We start from the raw sequence: 27,078 nt of genomic DNA, 5'->3' as shown, positions 1-27,078 counted from the left end.
CTGGGGACTCCAAAATGGCTTGGGCACTGAAGTCCTTCTCCCCCCAGCCCAGCGCCAGGCCCCCGAGTGAAGGGCAGGGCTCAGCAGGAGGCAGGTGAGAGACTCTCACACTCTTGCGCTCTCTCTCCTGTGCAGGGGAGCAGTGGCCCTGGTGGAGCGGGAGGCCCCTGCGTTCACCTGCAGGCACTGCAGATGGTGCAGCATGAGAGCCGGCAGGTAAGGGGAGCAGCTGGGGGATGGGTGCCTGGAATTCATGTCTGTCTGTCTGTGTGTCCTCGCTGTCTGTCTGTCTCTGCGTGGTCTCTGGCTTGGCTGGCTGTCTTCCGTGCTGCGCAGGGCGAGATGATTGACCGCATTGAGTACAACGTTGAGCACTCTGTGGACTACGTGGAGCGGGCTGTGTCTGACACCAAAAAGGCTGTTAAGTACCAGAGCAAAGCCAGGCGGGTGAGTCGTGTGTGCGGCGGAGGCCAGTCTGGGCCTGCAGCCCCTCTCCGCTCTGCCCCAGGGGCTAGGGATGCGACGCCCACTGCGGGACAGCACATGCCAGGGCTCCTGCCATGGGGAGCGACCCATCAGCCCCTTGTCCCAGGGCTCCCCAGGGACCTGCTCCCCATAATCGGGCACGGGGTGCTCCAGCTGCCATGTGGCCAGGCCTGCCTGAATGTGGGCTGGGGAGTGCAGCGCCCCGGGAAGGCAGATGGCGTGGGCTGGGGAGCAGACCCCAGCAGAGCATCTCGTCAGTAGCTATTGTTATCCCAAGTCATGGGCGGTGCTGAGAGCGGAGAAGGGCTCCAACTGGTGGCAGTCCATGCATCATCGCTCAGAGCAAGAAGGCGTTAGGGACATGCCCACACACTAGGCTGGGCCCAGGAAAGGAGCCAGGCTCCAGGGCTCAGCGCTGGAGAAGGCCTGGCCATGCCGTGACAGCTCCTGGGTAGGGACAATTTCCTTTCCTTCAGAATGGGCTGGAGCAGACCTGGGTCCAGCCTGTCCGACAGGTGAGGGACTCAAAGCGGAGAACCGCATGCGGGGCCTGGCCAGAGCGCGCAGCGGGAGGGGGGGTGCCTGGCAGTTCCCAGGGCGAGCTGGCTGGGCATGGTGTGGTGGTGGTGGCGGGGAGGATGGGCAGCTCCCAGGACACAGCCGGCTGGGCGTGGAGGTGGAGGGGGGGATGCGGCAGCTCACAGGGAGCAGCCAGTTGGGCGGGGAGGGGTGGACGTGGCAGCTGGGCGGGGAGGTTTTCTTAGGCAGAATTAGCTCCGTCCCGCTCCCCACCTGGCTGCCAGGGAGAGCAGCTGAATGTGTGGGGGATGGGGGGAGGCGCAGGGGAAGGACAGGCCCTCCTCCATGCAGGTACCATGGGATGGGGAGGGGTCACTGGGCAAAGGAGATGTGGGGTGGTCATGTGCCCCCACCCTTTAGATTGTGTCCCCCACCCCCGGGATCGGGAGGCACGAGTCATCTGTGCTGGTGGGAGTTGGGACTCGCAGCCCAAACAGGCAGGCCCGCACTGTCTGCAATTGCCAGAACAAGTAGTCCAGTTACACCCCAGCCCTCCGGTACCACCGCCGCCAGGGCTGTGGGCTTTGCCCCAGACCAGCTGGGATTTGTCACGGCATCAGAGCATCCGGTGGCTAGTCCAGGCTCCCTGCTCAGGTGGTGGCCACAGGCTGCTGCTCCAGAGCCTCCCGTGCCATGAGGGGGGTGGTCTTTGGTGACTCACAAGGACCCCATCTACCCGGAAGCATGAGCACAAGGAACACCCCAGAGAAGCCCTGGTGAGGTGCTGGAGGGCATTTCTAGCCCCTGGGACAATGTGTCCATCCCTCTCGGGGCAGCTTGGCTCCAGTCCTCATGGCACTGGCCCCTCAATGACCTCGCTTGGCCCCGAGCCCTTATGCCTGAGCAGCCACAGACAGGGGCCAGGTTTGCAGCAGCCTAACGAGCAGGGAACGACTCCCACGCTGGGGGGGGCAGAATGGGTTGGCTGGGGCTAGGCCTCTCCAAGCCTCAGGGCCACAGGGTGCATTCCCCTTCCCCTTCAAGGCAGTGGAGCGAGCAAGGCCCTCCTAAGAGCTACCAAGCAAATGGGCTGAGCCCACCCCCGGTGCTCTGCAGCCTGGGCCCAGCCCAGCGCTGCCCTGCAGGCATTTGCCCAGGGCAATGTATGTGCAAACAGAGCCCGTCTCTGTCCCCCCTGTGCATGGCCTCGCACTGAGGGAGCCCCCGCTGGGTCAGGAGGGCCCAAGGACCCTGGTTGGTCTGGCACTGACGTGCTCTCCAGGCAGGAGAGAACTTGCAGCAGTTCTGCCCCGGCGGCTGTGTTGTCGGAGGGGGTCTGAGCACTGGCCCCAGGCTGCAGAACAGGCTCTGTCCAGCTGGCGAGACAGAGGTGCTGGGGGACTCTGCTCTGCGGGCACTGTATCTGGCAGAGCCTGGGTCCCAGGTAGGCACAGCCCTGCATAGGGCGCTGAGAGGCGAAGGGGGTTGGCCTGGGTGCTGGGGTTTGGACTGTAACCTCTCCCCCTCTCTCCCCTGTCGGTGCTGTGGGGCGGCCTGAGCAGAAGAAGATCATGATCATTATCTGCTGCGTGGTCCTGGGCATCGTCATTGCCTCCACCTTGGGCGGGATTTTCGGATAGATCTTGCCAAGGCGAAACTTTCTCTGTAGACAATGCGATGGAGCTGCCGAGCTGCCACGGCCCAGCTGCGCCCGAGGGGAGCCAAGCCCTGCAGCCGCCAGGGAGGGGCCCTCCCAGCAGAATTTCAGTTTCTAATGCATGATCGTTTTGTAACACTGTGTGTACGGTGTGGTGCGTCTGTGTGGCGAGGGGGCAGGCGGACAGTATCCGGGGCTGGGACATGGTGGGGAGCTGGACCTGATGGAGGGCAGAGCACGCGTGTGGCACTGAGCCTAAAGCAAGGCAGCTAACTGGTGCAGAGGGAGCCAGGCTGCCCTCGTATAGCGAGTCTCCTAGCATGGTGCCAGGTGTAGGACAGCAAGTTGTGCCAATGGCACTGGGTGAGGGAGAGCAAGGGGCAGTGCTGTGTCCCCTGCAGAGCAGAAGAGAGCACTCGCCAGCCAGTCCCCACCCACCTTTGTAGCCTGGCACTGCCAGTGGGGGTTCACTGGCAGTCATAGCTCTTTCTCCCTCTGCTCGGCCAGGGCATTGCTGACAAAACGCCACACCCCTCAGCCTGCTCCCTGCAGTGCCTCCCTCCCCAGGGCACACCTGGCACTACACCTGCCCAGCTGCTGCTCCCTGAAGTGCCCCCTCCACCAGCCATACCTGGTACTGCACCCACCCCGCCTGCTCACCACAGTGCCCACCTCCCCTCGCTGGCTGTTTGGTGCAAGGCCCAGTCCCTGCTGCTGCCCCTTTCCCTCCCCTCTGGCTGGCTGCACGGGGTTCATTTCTCTTTGCCGCTGCACGGCTCGAGGGTGTTTTCTGCAAGGCTGGGCTGATGGGGCAGCTGTCCCGTGTGGTTGGCTGGGCCCAGTTCCATGGGGGGTGGGGGAATGTTGGGGTAGGGTGGCATGTGCTCTGCTGCACTGCCCCCCTGGCGAGCCTACGACCCTCTTGTGCTGATGCTTCCCAAGTGCTGGTGCAGGTTCCCTGGGGGGGAACTGCACCCCTTTGGAATAGGCCCCACAGCATCAGCGTTCCCTGGCATGCTCCACGCCCGTTTGGCCTGGGGGAGATGGGCAGTGCCAAGCAGGCAGATGGCAAGGAGCTTGCTGGCCACTGCATGGGCCTGGAACCACCTCTAGGGCTGGGCAGGAAGTGTCTGAATTGCCTGTGCCACTCACCCAGGTAAGGGGATGAGGCCAGAGCAGAGACTCATGTTGTCCTGGGTGTGGGTTGCTGGGCAACCATTCCAGGGCTGGGACTCCTGCAGGCAGCTCTCAGCCCTGCCCCTAGGTTGGATTTCCCAGCCCCTCTCTCTGGGCCACCCAGGGCCCAGGCCTGGCTCCCCCGTCACCCCTCCCCTGCGACAGACCCAGGCTCTGTGCCCCAACTGCGCTTGGTTCCCCCAACCCTGCTGTGTCTGGCCAGTTGGGGATGGGCCTGGGCTGCACATGGGAGCCCTGCAGCCGTTCCCCAGGCTGAGGCCCCCACAGAGCAGCCCAGGTACCAGGCTCCTGCGCTGCCAATGGGCAGCTGACGTTCAGTGTTGTAAGCTCCATCTCTTCCAGCTCCCAAAGGGAGAGTGTTGCAGGGCTGGCTCTGTCCCTCCCCCATCCGGGGCACCCCAGCTGTAATGCAAGAGCCATACCAGCCCTCTGGCCTTCCTTGGGGTGGGGGGTGCCTGACCTCACCCCCAGCTCATCAGCACTGAGCGCTCAAGGGACCAGTTTGCCAAGACACCCCTGGCTTCAGGGCACCACATCCCCAGGGGCTGCAGTGAACGTGTGTGTGGTGGCAGCCTGCACACCTGCTGGAGGGAGCCCACAGTGAGAGCCTGGCCTCCTGACCCTTCCCAGCCCCCAGCCCTGCGAGCCCAGAGACACCTGGGAGCAAGAGCCCACCTGTGCTCGCCTGCCTGGGGTGGGTCTGCGCCAAGGCCCTGTCTGCTCTGCCTGGATCCCCGCAGCGAGTGGGGAGGGCCCTGAGTGTGGCAGATCAGCAAGCAATAACAGGCTGCCACCATGACAGCTCTTGGTGAGCAAGGACGGGTGGTCACCCTTTCCAAAATGCAGCTGCTGGGGAGGCTGATCAGCTATTTCTTCCTAAACCCTCCTTGTGGGTGCAGAAGGCTCCACAGCACCTTTGCAGCCTTTAGGAGCAGGGCTAGAACCCCGGCTGGGGTGAGCCAGACAGCCCTGCCCCACATCCTCAGGTGCAGGGTCTTACTGCACTCAGCACACCACCTTGCTGCCAGAACAGCTGAGCATGCAGGGGACAGGTACCATGGGGGATAAGGCACCTGCCAACACATTGGAAAGAAACCAGCAATACAAAGGGGGCAGGTGAAATTGGGGGGACAGCAATACAGCAAGTGGGATTCTGCCAGCTAGGGCTCCCCTCCTAGCAGCTGCTCCGTGGGGAGCTGACATAACTAACCTGTGGGGCTGAGAAGCCTGCAGTAGGCAAGGCAAAGGGCATTCTCTAGGGGTTAGGGGCTATACTTACACTGGAGGGAAGGTGAATTGGTGCAACACTGCAATCCCTGCACCTTCAAGAGCCCTGGCCTGTCCCTCTCCCACCCATTGCACGAGTTGACGTGATTAGCCATGCTATGTTTGTGCATGGGGAAGATGTTTTACATTTCCTTTGGAAACACGTCTTTTCTCAAGAAGCATCTGTCCTACATGCCCATAGGACTCCCAGCACCAGAGGCTTGACAGTATTTCAGGAGTAAGGGTGGGGGGGGGCGCACATGTACCTTTCACTCATACTGGGGATTTGTTTTTTAATTAATGTACTTGAAAGAGTTCAGAGCAACCCCTTGGCATTGTAACGTCACTGTACCGTGAGCTAAGTGTCCTTGTTTTCTATGTGGATCTTGAACCCAACTTGCTTTGTTCCAATGGCTAGAACAACATTGTATGTTGCTCCCTGTCTACATCCAGCTCCTGTCCCACCCCCAGCTTTGGGTGCAAAACAGCTTCCCAGTTAGTGGAATTTTTATGTAGAATAAACATTTGTAACCTTAAACCCAGCAGTGGGCTCCTCACTCTGTTGCGCCAGAGGGGAGGGATGAAGAGAAGGCGCCCCCATGGGCGGGCTGGCTGGCCCTGGCTGTGCTGCAGCCAGGAACAGAAGTGTTCCTCCAAGGGCCAGCTGAAGCCCTCATACAGCAGCCCCCAACCACGAGTGCTGCAGAAGTGCTTCCTCCGATCCACTGGGGGGTTTTCTCAGTGCTCACGGAGCATACGCCACAGGAGCAGAGTATGTAACCCTGAAGCAGCAAAGCAGAGGGCACAGCGCTGCACAAATACCAGGGAGGAGCAGCAGAGACCAGCGCTAGGTCCATCAGCCCTTGCTGTGCACAGAACCACCCCTTGAAAGATGACAGCTCTGCAGTACTCGTAACCAAGGGACTATTTACTGAGTAGGCTGGAAGCTCAGCAGGAAAGGTCCCCTCACCCAGGGCACTTTGCCCCAGTACTGGGGGCAGGCTGCCCACCAGTGTTTCTGACCCCCCTCCATTTGGCTCAGATAACAGATGGTGAAAAAAAGGGGGTCTGCAAGTGGCTGGCTCAGTGTCAGCACCCAGCACACAAAAATAGATGCAGTGAGTCTGCTCCCAACCAGTATCTTCCCATTCAATACGACCGGAAGCATCAAATGGGATCCTCGACAGCAGCAGAGACGGCCCAGCCTTCCACTGCAAGGGCCACAAACAAACCCACTTCGTACAAGCAGCTTTCAGACCGGGGGGGGGGCCATCCAGGGAGGCCCGAGAGCTGCAGGGAAGTTCCACAGGGGCTGTTGCATGGCGACCACAGAACCGGAATACACGGGGCAGTCAGAAGCGAGGCCGCCGCTTTCGGCCAGTGTATCTTGTATCCGCCCTCACCTCCCTGCAGAACAGGGCACAGAACAGATTACGCTGTAGGGAGGGATGGGGGCTATAAGCGAATCAGGCCCCAAAGCCGGAAGTGCTGGAGCCCCCATGACAGCCAGAAGGGGGGTCGGCAGAAGCATAGAACAGGCTTGCAGCAGGACAGAGGGCTGTGGCCATGCTGCCCGAAGACAGGTAATGGCTACATTGAAAGTGAAGTGATGTCCTTGTTACCATGCCCTGAAACAACGGTGGCAGCCACTGTCTGCAAGGGAGACCCAGGTGGCCGGGTTACAGCCCATACAATGCCCGCTACTCTCTCTCTCCCACCCCCGGGAACCCGGGCAAAGGGAGGCACCATGGTACGTACTTGCCCTGCCGCCGTCTACGTTCCTTCTTCTCCAAGACCCAGTCCCGGCTTTTCTTTACAGACTTGCCCTTGGCATTTCTGAACCGTGTTCTATAGAGAAACAGAAATGATGGCGCTGATGGGGGTCCACGCAAGGAGGGTCAGTCAATCCGCTGCGTCTGGAGGGGTCTGGGATTCAGTTCCTAGTGCAGGGCAGCGAGCACTGGCCAATTATCCCCAGCCCCTCTTAGGCCAGCTAGGACAATGACAGCCCAGGTGTGGGGGAGGCTGGGAGCTAAGGCAGCGAGCAGCGGCATGGGCAAGCAGCACTGGCCAAAGCAGGACGCAGATGCAGGCAAGAAAAATGCTGAAAAGTCCTCAATCGGGAGAGGAAGAGAGGTGTGGCCTGGCTGAGTGCTTTCTCCATGTGCTCTGCAGGAACACAGGCTGGCTGGCTATCAGCATCACAGGGGGGTAGAATACCCTACAAGAAAGCAGTCAGCCATCACCTCAGCTCAGATAGGGATGCACCTGGGGACTGTGCATCTCAGCATACAGGGCACCATCTTTACTGGAGCGGACTCTAGTCTGACAGCCAATTGCATGCTGGAACCAGGGGTCTCCATGGGACATAACCCCAGATTACAGGGGAGGCTGCTGCAATAGGGTCTTTTTTAAGCAAGTTGTCAGGACACTGCCTCAGTAATTCAGAGCCGTAAGCTGGGTACTGTTAAGGAGTGGAACAGTGTCAGAGGTAGGAAAACATGGCAGCCAACAGTTCCTGGCAACCACGACGACTATCCTCTGGCTGGTGCTCTCAGTCTCTCCTACCGGCTGCAAGGGGAGCTTTGCCCTGCACTGCCACATAGGGAGGAGACATGCAAACAGCACAGAAATGCACTGGGTATCCACAAGAGAGACAGCCTAACAGCTGAGAAGGGAGGGAATTTAGGGCTAGACAAGGTAACTTACTGGCACAATTATGCCAGTATGACTGCCCATATGGACATTCTTATGCCAGTGAATGTCCCCATGCAGACAAGCTCTGGGCCAGCCTGCCTGAATGGTTACCACCCACTGAACTCCAAGAACACTGGAGAAAGGACATCTTAAAAATCCAACAGCCCCACTCCACTTCATGCCCAAACGCTCACAACTCAGCCCCACCCCAGAATTCTCCCAGCCAGGATCAGGCTGGATGATCTAAGGTATAAACAAGCAGAACAGATCCCTTCGGGCCATCTTCCGTGCCAAAAAGTAGCTAAATCTTCTGCTACTCCACAGTGGCCTAAACCATGCCAGCCCTGAGCTGGCTGACGGGAAATGTCTGGGTCAGGAAGGGCCAAGGCAATCCTGAAACTGAGCACTCAAAGCCAGAGCCATCCCACTGCAGGGTCCTGGCCCTCCAGCTCCCTGAGTCCAGTGTCAGGGACACCACCTCCCCGCTAGCCAGGCCCCCAGTGGCTCTCCCTCTCTCAGGGAGGAGCTTCGTGAACATGGTACCTTTCGCTGGTGAACTTGGCCTGCTGGGACTCCTCTCCATTAGCGCACTCAGCACCAAGAGCCTGGAAGCACAAAGCGATGGGCCTCAGTGCCACAAAGAGCAGCACCCTGCCACACCAGCCACGACCCCCGGACAGAAGGGGAAGGGGGCTCTGCAAGAGCGAGGACTGAACGGGGCCTGAGTCAGCAAGTCTCAGGGACAGGCTGTGTGCTAGGGAAGGAGCAAACTGATCTTCCAGTGCTTGAGGCAAAACCAGACCAGCCCGAGCTGGCTCAGTGGAAGTGCCAAGGCTGGGCAAGTGAGCAAGGCAATCTTGGTACTAATGGCACAGGGTTAGGCCCCCTCTCCCATAGTGCTTCTGGGAAGGGACCAGTGCACAACGGGTGGCTACATCAGACTTCAGACACAAAGGTCACTGGAGCTGCACGATCCAGGGATGGCAGCCAGCCCCTCTGTGCAGATCCCTTTTCCAAAGGTTTGATTCTGAAGCCCAAGTCGGCCCCTGGCGGGACGATGTCACACAGCCCCCTGGAGCCCCTGGCCAGGCTCCTCCTGTTCAGGCTTCCTAGCAACCTCACCCACCAAAAGAGCATCCCTCAGCAGGAGACCCTGAGCACTTCGCCTCCTGCTCCCTCCCACTTTGCCAGCTGCGCCATTGCCTCTGAGCTGCAGCTCATTACCTTTGGTAACACACCAGCCATCCCAACAAAGAGACAGAGGAAGAACCTGAAAGAGAGAGAGATGAGATGAGATTCCTGGGCCTGAGATTTGGAGTCTGGAACTCTGAACACCCAGAGGCCTAGTCAAGAGCTTCCCCCACAGCTTCCAGAAGCCCACTTGAGGACAGGTGTCCACAGGCTATCTACCTCACAGATCTGTACCAGGGTCTGTGACAGGAACTCCAGCCTCTGTCATGGGGCAGTATTTCCATGCGGGGGGGACACACAGCTAAGTCACAGAATCCAGTAAAGTAACACGCTACAAGGATGGCCTCACCCCAGCTCAGATCATACTCAGTGGCCCCAGCCCAGCAGGAGACAGAACTCACTTCTTAGCTTTGGCGCTGTTGGGATAATCCACCACCATTCCTCCCGTGAACCCTGCCTTCATGGCCTGGGCAGTGATGAGCTCCAGCTGGCAGAGAGAGAACACGCTGTCAGGAACTGTCCAGCCATCACCAGGCCAGTAATATACAGCACAGTACCCGAGGCTTAGCCAGCAGCTAGCAGTGCACCTTACTGCAGGGTCTAGCCAGGCTAGGGCTCTCCAACGGGGGGATCACCCCCACTTTCATAGCAACCCCTAAATCTAACCCTCAGGCAGCGATCCCCCCAGAAACCATTCTTTGGTTGTATTTATTTTAACTCCTCTCTCCGTTCCCCACCCCCGCTCTTATCGGTTGTGTTCATGCTCAGTCTAACTGACAGTAAGTCTTCAGGGTAAGGTCAGCGGGTTGACTTTTAAGCACTACAAAGCTCTGGTGCTACATCACACCAAACAGCACTCAGCCCAGCTGCCTACCCATGGCTTCTCGAGGCTCTGGCTTTTCACCAGTACCAGTGAACAGACCACTGTGAAATACTGCAAACCAAACGCTCAACCCGGTTCTGCTGGGCCCTTAAAGCAGCCCATCCTCACACACCCATAGTAGCTCCCAACCCCCGCTGGAAACACAGCCAAGCTTTGAGCAGGGCTTCTCTGCTATATCCCTCCCTGCATCCCCTTTCCCCATCAGGCAAAGTCACCTGTTCTGAGTTTTCAGGGTACAACTGCAGGACGGCTCGGGATCCTCGGGCCTACAGGAAACAAAGGTGGTTATAAACCCCTGTTCCAGACCAGGCTTTCATACAGTCATAGAATCATAGAATGTCAGGGTTGGAAGGGACCTCAGGAGGTCATCTAGTCCAACCCCCTGCTCAAAGCAGGACCAATCCCCAATTAAATCATCCCAGCCTTCTAAGGAAGGAGATTCTACCACCTCCCTAGGTAACGCATTCCAGTGTTTCACCACCCTCCTAGTGAAAAAGTTTTTCCTAATATCCAACCTAAACCTCCCCCACTGCAACTTGAGACCATTACTCCCTGTCCTGTCCTCTTCTACCACTGAGAATAGTCTAGAACCATCCTCTTTGGAACCACCTCTCAGGTAGTTAAAAGCAGCTATCAAATCCCCCCTCATTCTTCTCTTCTACAGACTAAATAACCACAGTTCCCTCAGCCTCTCCTCATAAGTCATGTGCTCCAGCCCCCGATCATTTTTGTTGCCCTCTGCTGGACTCTTTCCAATTTTTCCACATACTTCTTGTAGTGTGGGGCCCAAAACTGGACACAGTACTCCAGATGAGGCCTCACCAGTGCCGAATAGAGGCGAATGATCACGTCCCTTGATCTGCTGGCAATGCCCCTACTAATACAGCCCAAAATGCCATTAGCTTTCTTGGCAACAAGGACACTCTGTTGACTCATATCCAGCTTCTCATCCACCGTAACCCCTAGGTCCTTCTCTGCAGAACTGCTGCCAAGCCCTTTGGTCCCTAGTCTGTAGTCTGCACGGGATTCTTCTGTCCTAAGTGCAGGACTCTGCACTTGTCCTTGTTGAACCTCATCAGATTTCTTTTGGCCCAAACCTCTAATTTGTCTAGGGCCCTCTGTATCCTATCCCTACCCTCTAGTGTATCTACCTCTCCTTCCAGTTTAGTGTCATCTGCAAACTTGCTGAGGGTGCAATCCACACCATCCTCCAGATCAGTTATGAAGATCTTGAACAAAAGCGGCCCCAGGACCGACCCTTGGGGCACTCCACTTCATACCAGCTGCCATCCAGACATGGAGCCATTGATCACTACCCGTTGAGCCCGACAATCTAGCCAACTTTCTATCCACCTTATAGTGCATTCATCCAGTCCATACTTCCTTAACTTGCTGACAAGAATACTGTGGGAGACCGTGTCAAAAGCTTTGCTAAAGTCAAGGAACAACACATCCACTGCTTTCCCCTCATCCATAGAACCAGTAATCTCATCACAGAAGGCGATTAGATTAGTCAGGCATGACCTTCCCTTGGTGAATCCATGCTGACTGTTCCTGATCACTTTCCTCTCCTCTAAGTGCTTCAGGATTGATTCCTTGAGGACCCGCTCCATGATTTTTCTGGGGACTGAGGTGAGGCTGACTGGCCTGTAGTTCCCAGGATCCTCCTTCTTCCCTTTTTTAAAGATGGGCACTACATTAGCCTATTTCCAGTTGTCCGGGACTTCCCCCAATCGCCATGAGTTTTCAAAGATAATGGCCAATGGCTCTGCAATCATAGCCGCCAACTCCTTTAGCACTCTCGGATGCAACGCATCTGGCCCCATGGACTTGTGCACGTCCAGCTTTTCTAAATAGTCCCGAACCACTTCTTTCTCCACAGAGGGCTGTCCACCTCCTCCCCATGCTGTGCTGCTCAGTGCAGTAGTCTGGGAGCTGACCTTGTTCATGAAGACAGAGGCAAAAAAAGCATTGAGTACATTAGCTTTTTCCACATCCTCTGTCACTAGGTTGCCTCCCTCATTAAGTAAGGGGCCCACACTTTCCTTGACTTTCTTCTTGTTGCTAACATACCTAAAGAAACCCTTCCTGTTACTCTTAACATCTCTTGCTAGCTGCAACTCCAGGTGTGATTTGGCCTTCCTGATTTCACTCCTGCATCCCCGAGCAACGTTTTTATACTCTTCCCTGGTCATTTGTCCAATCTTCCACTTCTTGTAAGCTTCTTTTTTGTGTTTAAGATCATCAAGGATTTCACTGTGAAGCCAAGCTGGTCGCCTGCCATATTTACTATTCTTTCTACACATCGGGATGGTTTGTCCCTGTAACCTCAATAAGGATTCTTTAAAATACAGCCAGCTCTCCTGGACTCCTTTCCCCCTCATGACAGGTTTCAGAGTAACAGCCGTGTTAGTCTGTATTCGCAAAAAGAAAAGGAGTACTTGTGGCACCTTAGAGACTAACCAATTTATTTGAGCATGAGCTTTCGTGAGCCACAGCTCACTTCATCAGATGCATATCGTGGAAACTGCAGCAGACTGCTGCAGTTTCCACGGTATGCATCCGATGACGTGAGCTGTGGCTCACGAAAGCTCATGCTCAAATAAAGTCTGCTGCAGTTTCCACCGTATGCATCCGATGAAGTGAGCTGTGGCTCACGAAAGCTCATGCTCAAATAAATTGGTTAGTCTCTAAGGTGCCACAAGTACTCCTTTTCTTTTTCCCCCTCATGTTATTCTCCCAGGGGATCAGTTCCCTAAGGGAGTCAAAGTCTGTTTTTCTGAAGTCCAGGGTCCGTATTCTGCTGCTCTCCTTTCTTCCCTGTGTCAGGATCCTGAACTCGACCATCTCATGGTCACTGCCTCCCCGAGTCCCATCAACTTTTGCTTCCCCTACTAATTCTTCCCAGTTTGTGAGCAGCAGGTCAAGAAGAGCTCTGCCGCTAGCTGGTACCTCCAGCACTTGCACCAGGAAATTGTCCCCTACGCTTTCCAAAAACTTCCTGGACTGTCTGTGCACCGCCGTATTGCGCTCCCAGCAGATATCAGGGTGATTGAAGTCTCCCATGAGAACCAGGGCCTGTGATCTAGTAACTGCCGTGAGTTGCCAGAAGAAAGCCTTGTCCACCTCATCCCCCTGGTCCAGTGGTCTATAGCAGATTCCCAACACAACATCACCCTTGTTGCTCACACTTCTAAACTTAATCCAGAGACTCTCAGGTTTTTCTGCAGTTTCATACTTGAGCTCTGAGCAGTCATACTGCTCTCTTACATACAGTGCAACTCCCCTATCTTTTCTGCCCTGCCTGTCCTTCCTGAACAGTTTATATCCATCCATGACTGTACTCCAGTCATGTGAGTTATCCCACCAAGTCTCTGTTATTTCAATCACATCGTAATTCCTTGACTGTGCCAGGACTTCCAGTTCTCCCTGGTTCTTTCCCAGGCTTCTTGCATTTGTGTATAGGCACTTGAGATAACTCGCTGATCGTCCCTCTTTCTCAGTATGAGGCAGGAGCTCTCCCCTCTTGCACGCTCCTCTTCATGCTTCCTCCCGGTATCCCACTTCTACACTGACCTTAGGGCTTTGGTCTCCTTCCCCCGGTGAACCTAATTTAAAGCCCTCCTCACTAGGTTAGCCAGCCTGCTTGCGAAGATGCTCTTCCCTCTCTTCGTGAGGTGGAGCCCGTCTCTGCCTAGCACTCCTCCTTCTTGGAACACCATCCCATGGTTAAAGAATCCAAAGCCTTCTCTCCAACACCACCTGTGTAGCCATTCGTTGACTTCCACGATTCGACGGTCTCTACCCAGGCCTTTTCCTTCCACGGGGAGGATGGACGAGAAGACCACTTGCACCTCAAACTCCTTTATCCTTCTTCCCAGAGCCACGTAGTCCGCAGTGATCCACTCAAGGTCATTCTTGGCAGTATCATTGGTGCCCACGTGGAGAAGCAGGAGGGGGTAGCGATCCGAGGGCTTGATGCGTCTCGGCAGTCTCTCTGTCACATCATGAATCCTAGCTCCTGGCAAGCAGCAGACTTCTCGGTTTTCCCGGTCGGGACGGCAGATAGATGACTCAGTCCCCCTGAGGAGAGAGTCCCTGACCACCACCACCCGCCTCCTTCTCTTGGGAGCGGTGGTCGTGGAACCCCCAACCCTAAGCCAGTGCATCTCATGCCTTCCAGTCGGCCGAGTCTCCTTCTGCTCCCTTCCCTCAGATGTATCAACTAGTCCACTCTCCGCATTAGTACCTGTGGAGGGAACATGAAAACGGTTGCTTACCTGTATCTCCGTTGCTGGTACGTTGCTGTGTCCCCTAGCACACAGTCTCCCAGCCTAACATGGCATGATCTGAACTGGGAGTTCCTGTTAATGGTGCATGGACATTACTACCCACTACAGCCAGAATAGCCTGCTAGGGAATGTCACCTGAATGAGGACATCCTCTCCCTCGACATTCTGGGAGAAGGAAGGGGTGGCTGGCTGGCTGGCAAGGCACCACTTATCAAAACAGAATAAAGGGTCAAGAAAACTCACAGTTCCAGGGTAACTGCACCTGTTTCCCCCTCCAAGATCCATCAAGGGCACGCAAAAGTGTCCGGCTCTCTCAGGCAGAGACCCCCGTCTCTCTCCCTCAGCAGGGTTTTTCCAGGCTGCACAGTTCACTGCCTACACTGGGATATTCCTAGCAAGCCAGATGCCTAAACAGGCCAGCGTCTGCGCTTTACTTTCATTCCAAAGGCTCGGAACAGCATATTTACCAGGAGTTACAAGTTACCACGCAGCTCTTTCTAAGCAAGCACCATTTATTCTGACATTACAGAGAAAATATATTAAAACAATAGAAGAACCTACACACATGCTAAAAAGTTTACCAGACGTCACCCCAACTCCAACCTTGGGCTCTGGTTGGAGTTAGACCTTCACAGTGGGGGTTTCGCTGTGGTTACAAGTTCAGAATGGTCTCACATTCAGAACCGTCTCACATTCAGAACCAGAACCGAGACTGGGCCATTCAGCTGCTTCTTTATTCAACCTGGGCCTTCCTGGGTAATTAGCAGACAATGATCCACTCCTCCAAGCACAGCTTCAGAAGGCTGGGGTTTTGCATAACTGACAGTGGGAAATTTGCATGAATCTCTTCCTGGGGATTCCCCAGGAAATCCCCTTATTGTCCCAAGCATCCACTCTTGTCTGGCACATTTTCAATACAATCCTTGAGCTCCCAGGCCCCACATCACATCTCCCCCGAGAGAGGTTACATACAATCCCACTCACAATACACTTAATACAATAAGGTTTTTCAAGGACATTGCAGGAAATGGCCATATCTGTCACTACTTACCAAGGCAGAATAGAGGGTTGAGAAGAATCGATACAGGCGTTTTGGGGGACTGTGTGTCTTCTTATCAGCGTTACAGAGCCACTGCACTGCAGAAATACTGAAAGAGAATGCGTGACCTAAGGGACACTGAGCCACCAAGCCTCCCATGTGGGCAACCGAACCACATTCTTTAACAAAGACGCAAGTCCCCTAACGTCCTCCTTCTACCAGTGTCCCTCGTACCTATTCTATAGTCCAAGATAGTATGTGACGTACTGCTGTGCTCAAGACAACTACTGCGTTTGCTTCATCAGTGCACTGCTTCCTACTTTTTAGGAGCAAAGATTTTGTATAAGCCCATTCTAAAGAGATGCTGTCTAGCTCAGGAGGTCACATATTTGACTTGCAAGTCTGACCCACTTGGTGTACTTATCGGTCAGATCTAGATTCTGCAGAATGCAAGCTTTCATTACAACAGAGTTTCTAGTCCTTATGGATCATAACTGGTTAAAAAATCTTCCAGATTTGAGTGGATGTAGTGCAACCTTAGACCACTGAAGACAGGAGCGCTGAGAGAGAGATTTATAGAAATAGTGGGAGTCACTCTGGAGCCCAGCAACGACACCTTAAGGGCATTTGACAATAACCAGAGTCCATAATTGTGGGTGATGCTGTGTGAGGAAGTGGCAATTTCCTGTAGTATTATGGATCCTGTATGTGCCTCAGTTTCCTCCCGTACCTTCCACTGCTATCCAGCGGGGGCTCAAAGGCTAAGTCTGTTCTTGGGGCAGCAGGAGACATGCGGGGGGGAGGTGTCTCATCTCGCTGCCTAGGCGCAATGAATTTTAAGGCACTGGCTGGAACCTGCTGAAATCAATCCATAACAATCGAGAATCCCAAAGAGGCAATTAGAAGCCCCAGTGACCAGACAATTCACACCTAGCAAACAACCATCAAGAGGAAGGAAGTTTTTCCCCCACCCCTCAGCAGCAGGGAAGCTGAGCAGAGGCCAGCTCCAGAAACAAGGGACTGAGAGGTACCAGGCAGGAAATAAAGAGTAGCTTTTGGGACAGGCTGTACTGCTATCCCCGTGGAGGGACAAAGGGACTGAGAGTCTGAAATGGAATCTGGAGCAGCTTGGCTGGCGGGTTGCTCTGGCCTGGACAGATGGACTATGTCATAACCTTGATTTCTCTGTGCTAACCTAAGGACTCCCGACGCTGCGTTCCAGGTGACTAGTAAACCCCACTCGCTTTGAAAATGCTGCCTGGTGTCACTGCAAATACCTGCTGAGGTGCAGTAGTCCCTGAACAGTGTAAAAGTGTGACCAGGAGTCCAGCAAAGTCCAACGCACTGGGCAGAGTGCGTGGTGTGAATCACAAGTGCTGGACCCAGGAGCACGTCAGAGGCAGTGAGCCTAAGCTGAAGGCAGTGAGGCCCTTCGGGGATCTGGCACACCAAAGGGGTTCCTCCAACAGACTATTTAAAAGCTGGGGTATAGCACAGGTCCTATGGATCTGTGACATGCTGAATGTAACAGCAGCATTAACTAGCGAACTGGTTATATACTTGGCCAAACCACCCATTAGTGTCAGTGGGAGCCCGTCTGCGGCTCAGGGGTTCTGACCCTTCCCATTCCCGCCCCCCAAATGAGCAGCATGCCCATGATCTAGTTTTTTATGCCATGCTCAGCACTGGTATTCAGCACCTTCTGCTAGCCTTAGTTATCCGTGACTCTCAGCCATTCCTCGGTTTTTGGATAAGCAGTTCCCCTGTTTTCACAGTCCAGTATTATGAGAGTCAAAGGTAATTTTCCAGCAGCTGCTCCTAATTACGGGAAGAAGCATCCCTAATTCAAAGCCCATCCAAATTTCAACAACCTGCTATGGAGTGCAAGCTGGTAAGGCCAGCTAACAGGGCCAGGCTTGTGTTGTGTCCTCCTGCTAGGCAGAGCCTCTGGGAACTAAGATAAGAAAGCAAAGAGGAATGTCTTACCTGACACAGCCATCAAACATGCCTGGCCTGAAGGGAATCCCCTGCCCCATGTCTGCAAGGATGAGGTCTCCTTCCACCTCTCTCTCCACAGCAACATCTGCACAGCACAAAAGACAAGCCAGTCCGATGGCCACAAGTCTTCAGATCAGTACCCAGGGCTGCATTTTATACATTTCTAACCCTCCCACTGCACATATGTATTGTCTGCCCACTAGGGCATGCAGTGGAAGAGAATCTACTTACCCAGCATGGCAGAACTGATGTCCATCCCAACCCAGTGATGTCCCTCTTCAGAGATGTAATCTCCACTCAAACCAGAGCCACAGCTAAAAGCGAAAGAACAGATCTTAGAAAATGCAGATTCATCCCAATATCCAGCCCTTTCACTGACATGTCTGGAAACCCTTTCAGGACAATGATCTTCTCTTTCCTCTCTCTGAGCAGCAACTGTGGAAATTAAGTACTGAGACACCCTTGTTCTTTCTAGATATTTGAGCCATGATTGTCATCATCATGGTATTCCTGGAATTCCACAAAGCCGCAGGAGGAGCTCCACTGTAATTTGTAGTACAAACCTAAAACCCTTACACTGACAATTCAGAGCTCTGTCCTTCTCTAACTACAACATGACGGCCAGTGAGGTGAGGGGGGAAAGCAGCATCCTTACAGTTCTATATGGCTCATATGCAGGGTCTTACCCGACATCCAGAAGGAAACATGGCCGATCCTTGGGCAAGTCCAAAAGCTCCACGGCCCGCTCTGACATCTGCGACTGGATCTCAATCATTCGAGAGCTGAGGAGAAAGAATCCTCCTTTATTCCCAGGAAAGCAATAATGAGAGATCTAAGTGGCTTTTACTACCCAGAATAAAATCACAGCCAAGGTAACCACTGGCTCAGACCTTAGTTATTCATGAAAACAATGGAGTATTTGGAAGCACAAGGAAAGGCCTAAGATGGGAACCTGCCTTGTGGTGGGAATTTCTGCATTCCTTTGGGGGCCCAAAGGCTCTCCACACAATTACTAAGACTGAAGTCAGGCACCCAGCTCTGCCTGCTCTACCATTCCTCAGGAATTAATAGCTAAGAGCACAACGGCAGATCTTATGCTCACTATAGGGAGAGCTGTGCACACCCCAGTACAACTGGAGAACTCTTGCTAGGAGCAGATACTACTGCACAGGACACAACTCCACACCCATTAAGGTCAGCAGAGCAGCTGCACCACAGACCTGCTCGAACTCTTTCACCATTTAATTTAGTTCAGATTGCATTTCCTGGTGCACATTGACACTTTTTGGGCGCACATAGCCACCACCACTCCAGATGCTCCAGCCATCAGCACAGAGATGGGACAAGACCCATCCTCACCACCTTCATTGGGGACTGGCCATGTACACCACAGCAAGGGAGCAAGCATGCAAGGGAAGCACCCTTACTTCTGGGAGTATTTCCAGGCCTCGGCCACATCGTAAAACTGCAAGAAAAACAAACAGCGTGAAACTTGGAGAACGATGGGGCTGGGCCCCACAGTGCCCTCCCCCACTATGCCCTCCAGGGGCAACCGCCACGGGCCGAGACTTCCGCCCGCCCAGCAGATCAAGCCGCGCCCCCGAGCCCCACAGAGCCCCGCCCCCCGGGGCCTCCGAGCCCAGCCCCGCCCAGGCCCAGAACCTCCCCCCGAGCCGGGCCCCACAGAGCCCCACCCTGCTCCACGCGGCCCCCGAGCCCAGCCCCGCCCCGCCCCCGCCCAGAACCTCCCCCCGAGCCGGGCCCCGCGGGGCCCCCGAGCCGAGCCGAGCCCAGCCCCGCCCCGCCCCGCCCCCGCACAGGCCCAGAACCTCCCCCGAGCCGGGCCCCGCCCCGCCCCCGCACAGGCCCAGAACCTCCCCCCGAGCCGGGCCCCGCCCCGCCCCCGCACAGACGCAGAACCTCCCGCCCCGCCCCCGCTCCCGCTCCCGCTCCCCGGGCAGCCACCACCAGGGCCTCACCCCCACCCAAGCCTCGCGGATCCCGACTCACCAGCTCCGGGGGCCCGCGATGCTCAGGCCTCCGGCCGCTCCCCGCCATGCTCGCCCTATGACATCATCTCCCCGCGCCGCGGCGCAATCTGTGAGGCCGGAGCGCCGGCAGTTCCCATTGGTCGAGGCAGCCGTCCGTCCGCGCGTCTGTCTTCACTCCATTGGCCGGGGCCTCTGGCACCCACCCCTCACAGGGAGCGCTCCCATTGGCGCGCCGCGGCGGCGGCCCGGAAGTCGGGCTAAGGAGAGCGGTCCCAGCGGCTGCGCGATCCGCCCCTCCCCCCCCCGGCATGGCGCCGCCCCCCGCCGCTCGCGGCTGGCCCCGCGCGCTCCTGGGCCGCCTGCTGCCCCCCCGGCCCCTCGGCCGCCGCGGCGCCGCCGCCGGCGGGGGGGGCCCGGCGCGGCCCGCGGGGCTGTACGAGCTGCTGGGCGTGCCGGCCAGCGCCACGCAGGCGCAGATCAAGGCGGCCTACTACGAGCAGAGCTTCCGCTGCCACCCGGACCGCAACGCGGGCAGCGAGGAGGCGGCCGCGCGCTTCACCGCCCTGCACCAGGCCTACGCCGTGCTGGGCAGCGCGGCCCTGCGCCGCCGGTACGACCGGGGCCTGCTGAGCCGCGAGGAGCTGAGCTCGGCCGCGCGGCCCGCGCCCGGCGCGCGCCCGGCGCCCGGCCCGCGCAGCGCGGCCCCGCGGCGCGCCCCCGCGGCGCCCGTCTTCGACTTCGACGCCTTCTACCGCGCCCACTACGGCGAGCAGCTGGAGCGGCAGCGGGCCCTGCGCCAGCGGCGGCGGCGGCGGCAGGAGGCGGCGGCGGCCCAGGGGTGGCGCGGGGACCGGCTGCCGGAGCTCTCGCTCGCCCTGCTCCTGCTCTGCGGCCTGGCGCTGCTGGGCCGCACGCACTGAAGCGCGGGGGCCCGGCCCGGGCCCAGGGTTCGCTCGTGGCGCTGGACAGGCCGCGGGGCGAGGGCGGCTGCGGAGAGCTCCGGGGCCGGGTCCCGAGCGGGCCTTGTGCTGTGTCAGGACGCCCTAGGGAGCCGCACTGCTATTAAAGCAGCTTCACAAATCGGTTTGAGATCCCCATTCCTTCGGTGCGGGTAACGCCCCTTCCCGCTCAGGAGTCGCCGCTGACATTTGCCTGCCCAGAGCAGCCTTCAGGGATCTGCCGTTCACCTGCCAGCGCTGGAGATGTTTCTGCCATTCACCGCAGGAGAGACAATGCAGCTTTCTGCTGGGGTTTAGGTGTTAATAAATTTATCTTCCCTGAACTCTAGTCCTTTAATGGGTATACAGTGCATTTCAGCTCACCTTGCAGGCTCAAATCTTGCAGGCTCATCTAAACAGAGTCCTCTGGACCTGCCCACTTCAGGTATGTCTACACTTAAAATGCTAAAGTGACACAGCTGTGCCATTTTAGCCCTTCAGTGTAGTCCGGGGGTGGGCAAACTGTGGCCCAGGGGCTGCATCCAGCCCTCCAGATGTTTTAATCCGGCCCTCGAGCTCCTGCTGGGGAGTGAGGTCCAGGGCTTGCTCCACTGTGCGCGGCTTGCAGAAGCAGTGGTATGTTACTGCTCCAGCTCCTATGCATAGGGGCAGCCAGGGGGCTCCGCACGCTGCCCTCACCCAAAGCACCACCCCAACAGCTCCCATTGGCCGACAACTGCAGCTAATGGGAGCTGCAGGGGCAGCATGCAGAGCTGCCGGGCCGCACCTCTGTGTTGGAGCCAGATGGGGGACATGCCATTGCTTCCAGGAACTGCTTGAGGTAAGCACTGCCCCTCTCCCACGCCCCAACCCTCAGTCCCAGCCCTGATCCCCGTGCTAACAGCTGAATCCCCTCAGTCCCAGCCCAGAACACCCTCTTTCATCGCCAGCCCCACCCCAGAGCCGGTACCCCCAGCAGCAGCCCACCCCCTCCCGCACCATGAACTCCTCATTTGTGGCCCCACCCCAGAAACCACACCCCCAGCCTGAATCCTCATCCCCTCCTGCACCCCAACCCCCAATTTAGTGAGCATTCATGGCCCGCCATACAATTTCCATACCCAGATATGGCCCTCGGGCCAAAAAGTTTGCCCACCCCAGTGTAGACACTATGTACGCTGACAGGAGGGATTCTCCCATCGGCGTAGGTAATCTGCCTCCCCGAGAGGCATTAGCTAGGCTGATGAAAAAATTATTGTTGACCTAGTGCTGCCTACACCAGGGTTAAATTGATATAACTATGTCTCGAGGTGTGGGGTTTTCACACAGAGATGTAGCTATTCTGATGTAAATTCCTAGTGGAGAGGGTGAGCCTAACTAGGCAAAGACTGGGTCCTCCCTATTTTTTGCACTTTATGAATGAGTGAATTGTATTCTCACTGGTGCTGTAGAGTAGTTTGTGGGTCTTGAGTTATCAAGAACTGACAGGTGCTATCTCCACAATGTATAGGCAACTGGTTGCTTTTACCACCTCTCTGATGTACTGTATTTCAGGGCTGCCGGTGTGTGACTCTCAGAGCTGGGCATGCTGCCTTTATTATTGGCTCCCCTGCCTCTCTTGGAGACCTGCCTGACTTCTGGAACAGTTGGTTCCAAAGGTTTTTGGGTTCAATAGAACAGAGCCCAGGATGGTGGTAGCAAATATTCTGTCTTGTGGTGTGAGGCCACATGCCTGGATCTACATGTAGAGAAGGGTTCTCGTCTCTCCACTTCTTAGGGTCTTCCATAAACACCATTCTATGTTTAAGCTGCGGGGAGCCTGCCCTGTCTAGGGCTGATGGGGTACTTGGCTCCAACCTGTCTTCCCAGAGGGCTTCATAACTTGAAGGCGTAGCATTCTCAGTACTGAACTTCATTGTATCCTGATCTGTGTAAGAGGTGTTCAGACAAATAGGGATATATTTATATGTAATGAAATGTTGAGGTGGTTTAAGACAATGTTGTAGTGGAAGCAACCTTCCTTCTGCAGGTGAGGGTTTTACTTGTGTTTCACTTGGACTTTGCCACGCAGTATGGAGTGAATGAAACCCAAAGCTGAAAATGGATATCACAAGGTAGCTGTTGGCATGCCAAGGATTTCACTTTCATACTTTCTTACTTGCATTGGATCCACTGTGCTTGGCTCATAGCCTTGAGCACTGAATCCTAGCCCCCTACCTCTCGCTGCAGGAAATTTTAATTTTCCTGTAAATAGAGAAATGCATAGAACAAATCCCCGAAGCAACCACAGAATCCAGAGATGCCTTCTGTATGATCAGAAAAGGAGTACTTGTGGCACCTTAGAGACTAACCAATTTATTTGAGCATGAGCTTTCGTGAGCTACAGCTCACTTCCTCAGATGCATATCGTGGAAACTGCAGCAGGCTTTATATATACACAGAGAATATGAACCAATACCTCCTCCCACCCCACTGTCCTGCTGGTAATAGCTTATCTAAAGTGATCATCAGGTGGGCCATTTCCAGCACAAATCCAGGTTTTCTCACCCTCCACCCCCCCCACACAAATTCACTCTCCTGCTGGTGATAGCCCATCCAAAGTGAGGAGGGTGAGAAAACCTGGATTTGTGCTGGAAATTGGCCACCTGATGATCACTTTAGATAAGCTATTACCAGCAGGACAGTGGGGTGGGAGTAGGTATTGTTTCATATTCTCTGTGTGTATATAAAGCCTGCTGCAGTTTCCACGATACGCATCTGAGGAAGTGAGCTGTAGCTCACGAAAGCTCATGCTCAAATAAATGGGTTAGTCTCTAAGGTGCCACAAGTCCTCCTTTTCTCTTTGCGAATACAGACTAACACGGCTGTTACTCTGAAACCTGTATGATCAGAGGAACACTTGCCCCATGGGTGAGTTTTCTGCCCCAAGGAGTGTTGTGAGGAAAAGGACTACTTTCCTTGGCCCTCTCTTATTTGGTATTAGCCACTGAGACCACGGCTACAGCCGGATCAGTGGGTAGTGATTGATCTATCGGGGATCAATTTATCATGTCTAGTGTAGACACGATAAATCGATCCCTGATCGCTCTGCTGTCAACTCCACCAGGGTGAGAGGCAGAAATGGGGTCGACGGGGGAGCAGCGGCTGTCGATCCTGCGCCGTGAGGATGCAGAGTACGTGATTCTAAGTCAATCTAAGATACGTTGACTTCAGCTACGCTATTCTCATAGCTGAAGTTGCGTATCTTAGATCTATTCCCCCCCCCCCCCAGTGTAGACCAGGCCTAAATCTAATCCACCTTCCAGGCTGGGGGGACGGGTTCTCGGTCCCGACATTGTCATTTTATAAGAAGGTGCTAGGAGTCTGGGATGGAGGCCTGGATTAGATTCTATGGAGTGAGAGATTTGGAGTGCTGGGACTTCCGGACCTACTTCTGTTAATGCTCCTTCTCAACTGAGGCTTTTCTAGCTGCATTTGGACTGCAGTGTGGACTTGATGCTGTATTTCAGGCCAAATCTGATTAGGATTTGGCCTTCTAATTGGACAACTCTCCCAGTCATAGCATCTGGAAGAGGCCAAGTCAGAGGAGGAAGAATAAGATGGAAATGTGATGGAGAAGTAGGTTGGAGAAACTGCTCCTCCCTCTGATCCCCAGTGCAAAGGCTTATGGGCTCCTCATGCAGTCCTGCTCAGGGCCCTTTGAGTGGGCACTTCTTTTATGGCTGCGAAATGCCCAGTATCTGGGGGTCTTGGGTCTGCCCCTGCACACAGACTCATTGCACTGTTGTGAGCTCTGCTGCTGGGCTGTGCCATGGTTCTGGTATGGTGCAGTGCGGACCGTTCACACTGATGTCTGGGAGGATCCTGCAAAGAACGTTTTTGTTCCTAATTCCTTTATTGTTACCATCTTCAAATGGAGTAGGAATAAACCTGCGCAACTATGCCAGACGTGCACTGCTCCTGGCACACTCAGGGTGGAAGAGGGGCCAGGTTATTCCACGGAAGTAGACACATCTATGAATTCACATACGCTTGGCGGCTAGCTGGGTCTGATTCGGGGTGGAATATATTGCGACAAATCACTGTATTAACCCACGTGCTCTAAGAATATGCCTTAGAACGAGGACTTGTGAAAGGAAAATGCAGCTGTTGCTGATACTTCACTAGTTCCAATAGTTAATTACCCTCACTATTATAATGTACACCTTGCATCCTGTCTGAATTTGCCAAGCTTCCACTTCTAGCCATTGGATATCACTATAAGGCAGGTTTTCTAATGCTTTAATCATTCTTGTGGCTCTACTCTGAACCCTCTCTAGTTTACCAACATCCTTGATTTCTGGCTACCAGAACTGGACACAGTTTTCCAGCAGGGGTCGTATCTGTGCCAAATACAAAGGTAAAATAACCTCCCTACTCCTACTCAAGATTCCTTATTTATTCATCTTGGGATCCCCTTAGCCCCTTTGGGTCAGAGTCACTCCTTCCCAGGATAGGGCCCCCCCATCATGTAAATCTGGCCTATATTCTTTGTTCCTAGATATGTATGTTTACATTTAGCTGTATTAAAATGCATAGTTTGCTTGCATCTGGCTTACCAAATGATCCAGATCGCTCTGAACCTGTACTCTTCATTATTTACCATGACCCCAATTTGTGTCCTCTGATGACTTTATCAGTGGTAAGTTCGTTTTCTTCCAGGTCATTGATAAAAATGTTAAATAGCACAGCCCAAGAACTGACCATTGTGGGACCCCTGTTAGAAAAACACCTGTTTGGTCGTGATTACCCATTTTACCATTTTGAAACCTATCAGTTAGCCAGTGTTTAATCCATTTAATGTGTGTGGTGTTAATTTGCTGTTCTAGGTTTTCAGTCAAAATGTGCAGTACCAAGTCAAATACCTTACAGAAGTCTAAGCTTATGATGTCAACACTATTACATTTATCAGCCATCCTTGTCACCTCATCAAAAAAATAAATCAAGTTTGTGTGATAGGATCTATTTTCCATAAACCCATCTTGATTGACATTAATTATATTCGCAAAAAGAAAAGGAGTACTTGTGGCACCTTAGAGACTAACCAATTTATTAGAGCATAAGCATACCACGATATGCATCTGATGAAGTGAGCTGTAGCTCACGAAAGCTTATGCTCTAATAAATTGGTTAGTCTCTAAGGTGCCACAAGTACTCCTTTTCTTTTTGCGAATACAGACTAACACGGCTGTTACTCTGAAACCTGTCATTAATTATATTATCCTCCTTTAATTTTTATTGAGTCCCATATCAGCCACTCCATTATCTTGCCTGGGATCAATTAGAGACTGACAGGCCTATAATTACTTGGGTCTTTCAATTTACCCTTTTGAAATATTGGCACAACATTAGCTTTTTTCCGGTCTTCTGTACTTTCCCCTGTGTTCTAAGACTTATTGAAAATCAACATCAGCAGTCCAGCAAGCTGCTCAATCAGCTCTTTTAAAACTCTTGAATGGACTTGCTGATGTAAAAATGTCTAACTTTAGTCGTTGCTCTTGAACATCCTCCTGCTATACTAGTGGAATGGAAAGAGTTTTATCATTGTATAATGAAACTACATCTATGTGTTTCTCAGACACCTTCCTCCTCCCAGCTGATTTGGCTTATAATTGTTTTCAGCTTTGTGAAATTGGCCCTTTTAAAGCACTAAGTATATATATTATACAGGTCTGGACTCTTTTCTGTTTGCACATTAAAAATGTGATCAAGTCATGATCACTTGTGTTTAAGCTACCATTATTTTTTAGTTCTGTGATTAGTTCTTCTCCATCTGTTAGGACAAGCTCTAACATAGAATTCCCTTGGGTTGGATGCAACAGTTTGAGTTAGGAAATTGTCATCTCTAATGTTTAGAAATGCCAAGGATATATTCCACATATTAGCAGCATGAGCTTTATGGCACTCAGTTGAAGTCCCCCAGGATCAAGTGGCTTTTTCCCCCTACCCATTATAGATAGATGCGTAAAGAGCTGGTCATCCTCTTCCCATGTGTGATTTAATGTCTGTAGCAGACACCAGCTAGTACCTCTTCATGTACTGTACTTTATTTGTTAGGATTCAAAATTTGTAAGCATTTATGATCACTTCCTTCTGAGTTAACAGATCATGCCATTTTTGACATAGAGTGCCTCTTTTCTACCCACTCTTTTTGCCCACTCAATCCTTCCTACAAAAGCTATAACCATTGATTTTAACATTCCAATCAGGCAAATCATCCCACCAGATTTTAGTAATACCAACTAGATCAAATTTATGCTCATAAAGAGCACTTTAAATTCCCTTTGTTTGTTAGCATTGTTGTATAGGCAATTCATTTTTTCTCTGCATCTTCTTTGGTTCCTTGATTAATTTTTTTCTCCACATCTCAACTTTGTGCTAAATGAGTGCTCATTTCTTACCTCTTTTTGCCTTCCCCTTTTGCTCCTAGTTTAATGCCCTTCTGGCTAACCAGCTTGTCCCTAAGGAGATTGGTTCAGCTTCTACTGAGGTGAAGGCCTCCTCTCCTCTTAGAAGATGGAACAATGTTCCACAAAACCAAAGCCTTCCACCCTACACCACTAACCTAGCCAGCAGTTAACTTCCAATGCTGTCTGCCTTCTATCCTCCTCCACTTGTAGGAAGGAATGATCTTAGGGAAGGTCACTTTAAACATTCTTCTTCAGTATGGTTCCAAGTTCCCTGTTTTCTGTCAGATATCCCTGTCATGCTGTGTGGAGTGGCTCACAGCTGTGAGTGCCAACCTCACTCAGGGCAGACTGTCAGAAAGCAGGGCAGACACCCAAACTCGTGATACATTCTATAATTAGATTTCTCCAACCCAGTAACAAGTCTGAACTCCTAAAGCACTATTACAGCCTTACCACAGACCCACAGACTGTCCCC

At 53.8% G+C, this 27,078-nt stretch overlaps 3 protein-coding genes across 11 annotated transcripts in view; 2 read left to right on the top strand and 1 right to left on the bottom strand.

Moving 5' to 3' along the window:
• Positions 1-5,663, top strand: part of STX1A (syntaxin 1A) — a 337,512-nt gene extending 331,849 nt beyond the window's left edge. For 6 of the 9 annotated variants that reach the window (XM_084651118.1, XM_084651116.1, XM_084651117.1 and 3 more), the window contains 2 exons: positions 136-447; positions 2,568-5,663. In XM_084651118.1, the coding sequence (XP_084507244.1) occupies positions 136-447; positions 2,568-2,645 (390 nt within the window). In that variant the 3' untranslated portion in view covers positions 2,646-5,663. The remainder of the gene's footprint in view (positions 1-135; positions 448-2,567) is intronic. The other 3 variants (XM_084651120.1, XM_084651122.1, XM_084651123.1) reach the window with 3 other exon arrangements.
• A 372-nt stretch (positions 5,664-6,035) lies between these two features.
• Positions 6,036-19,377, bottom strand: BUD23 (BUD23 rRNA methyltransferase and ribosome maturation factor). Its single transcript, XM_084651125.1, has 12 exons — positions 19,236-19,377; positions 18,653-18,690; positions 17,912-18,007; positions 17,457-17,539; positions 17,214-17,310; positions 15,240-15,336; positions 10,112-10,162; positions 9,415-9,500; positions 9,047-9,092; positions 8,366-8,427; positions 6,884-6,973; positions 6,036-6,532 (listed from the first exon to the last, which is right to left on the bottom strand). The coding sequence occupies exons 1-12, from the start codon at positions 19,281-19,283 to the stop codon at positions 6,478-6,480; spliced, it is 849 nt and encodes a 282-aa protein (XP_084507251.1). The 5' UTR covers positions 19,284-19,377; the 3' UTR covers positions 6,036-6,477.
• A 133-nt stretch (positions 19,378-19,510) lies between these two features.
• On the top strand, positions 19,511-20,498 carry DNAJC30 (DnaJ heat shock protein family (Hsp40) member C30). Its single transcript, XM_084651126.1, has one exon. It carries the CDS (start codon positions 19,525-19,527, stop codon positions 20,134-20,136), a length of 612 nt encoding a protein of 203 aa, XP_084507252.1. The 5' UTR covers positions 19,511-19,524; the 3' UTR covers positions 20,137-20,498.
• Positions 20,499-27,078: the final 6,580 nt, after the last annotated feature.

This window comes from Lepidochelys olivacea (assembly GCF_965140295.1).
Source record: "Lepidochelys olivacea isolate rLepOli2 genome assembly, chromosome: 17".
NCBI classification, from domain to species: Eukaryota; Metazoa; Chordata; order Testudines; family Cheloniidae; genus Lepidochelys; species Lepidochelys olivacea.
Note: the sequence above shows the minus strand (reverse complement) of the source record. Positions and strands in the feature narration are given on the sequence as shown.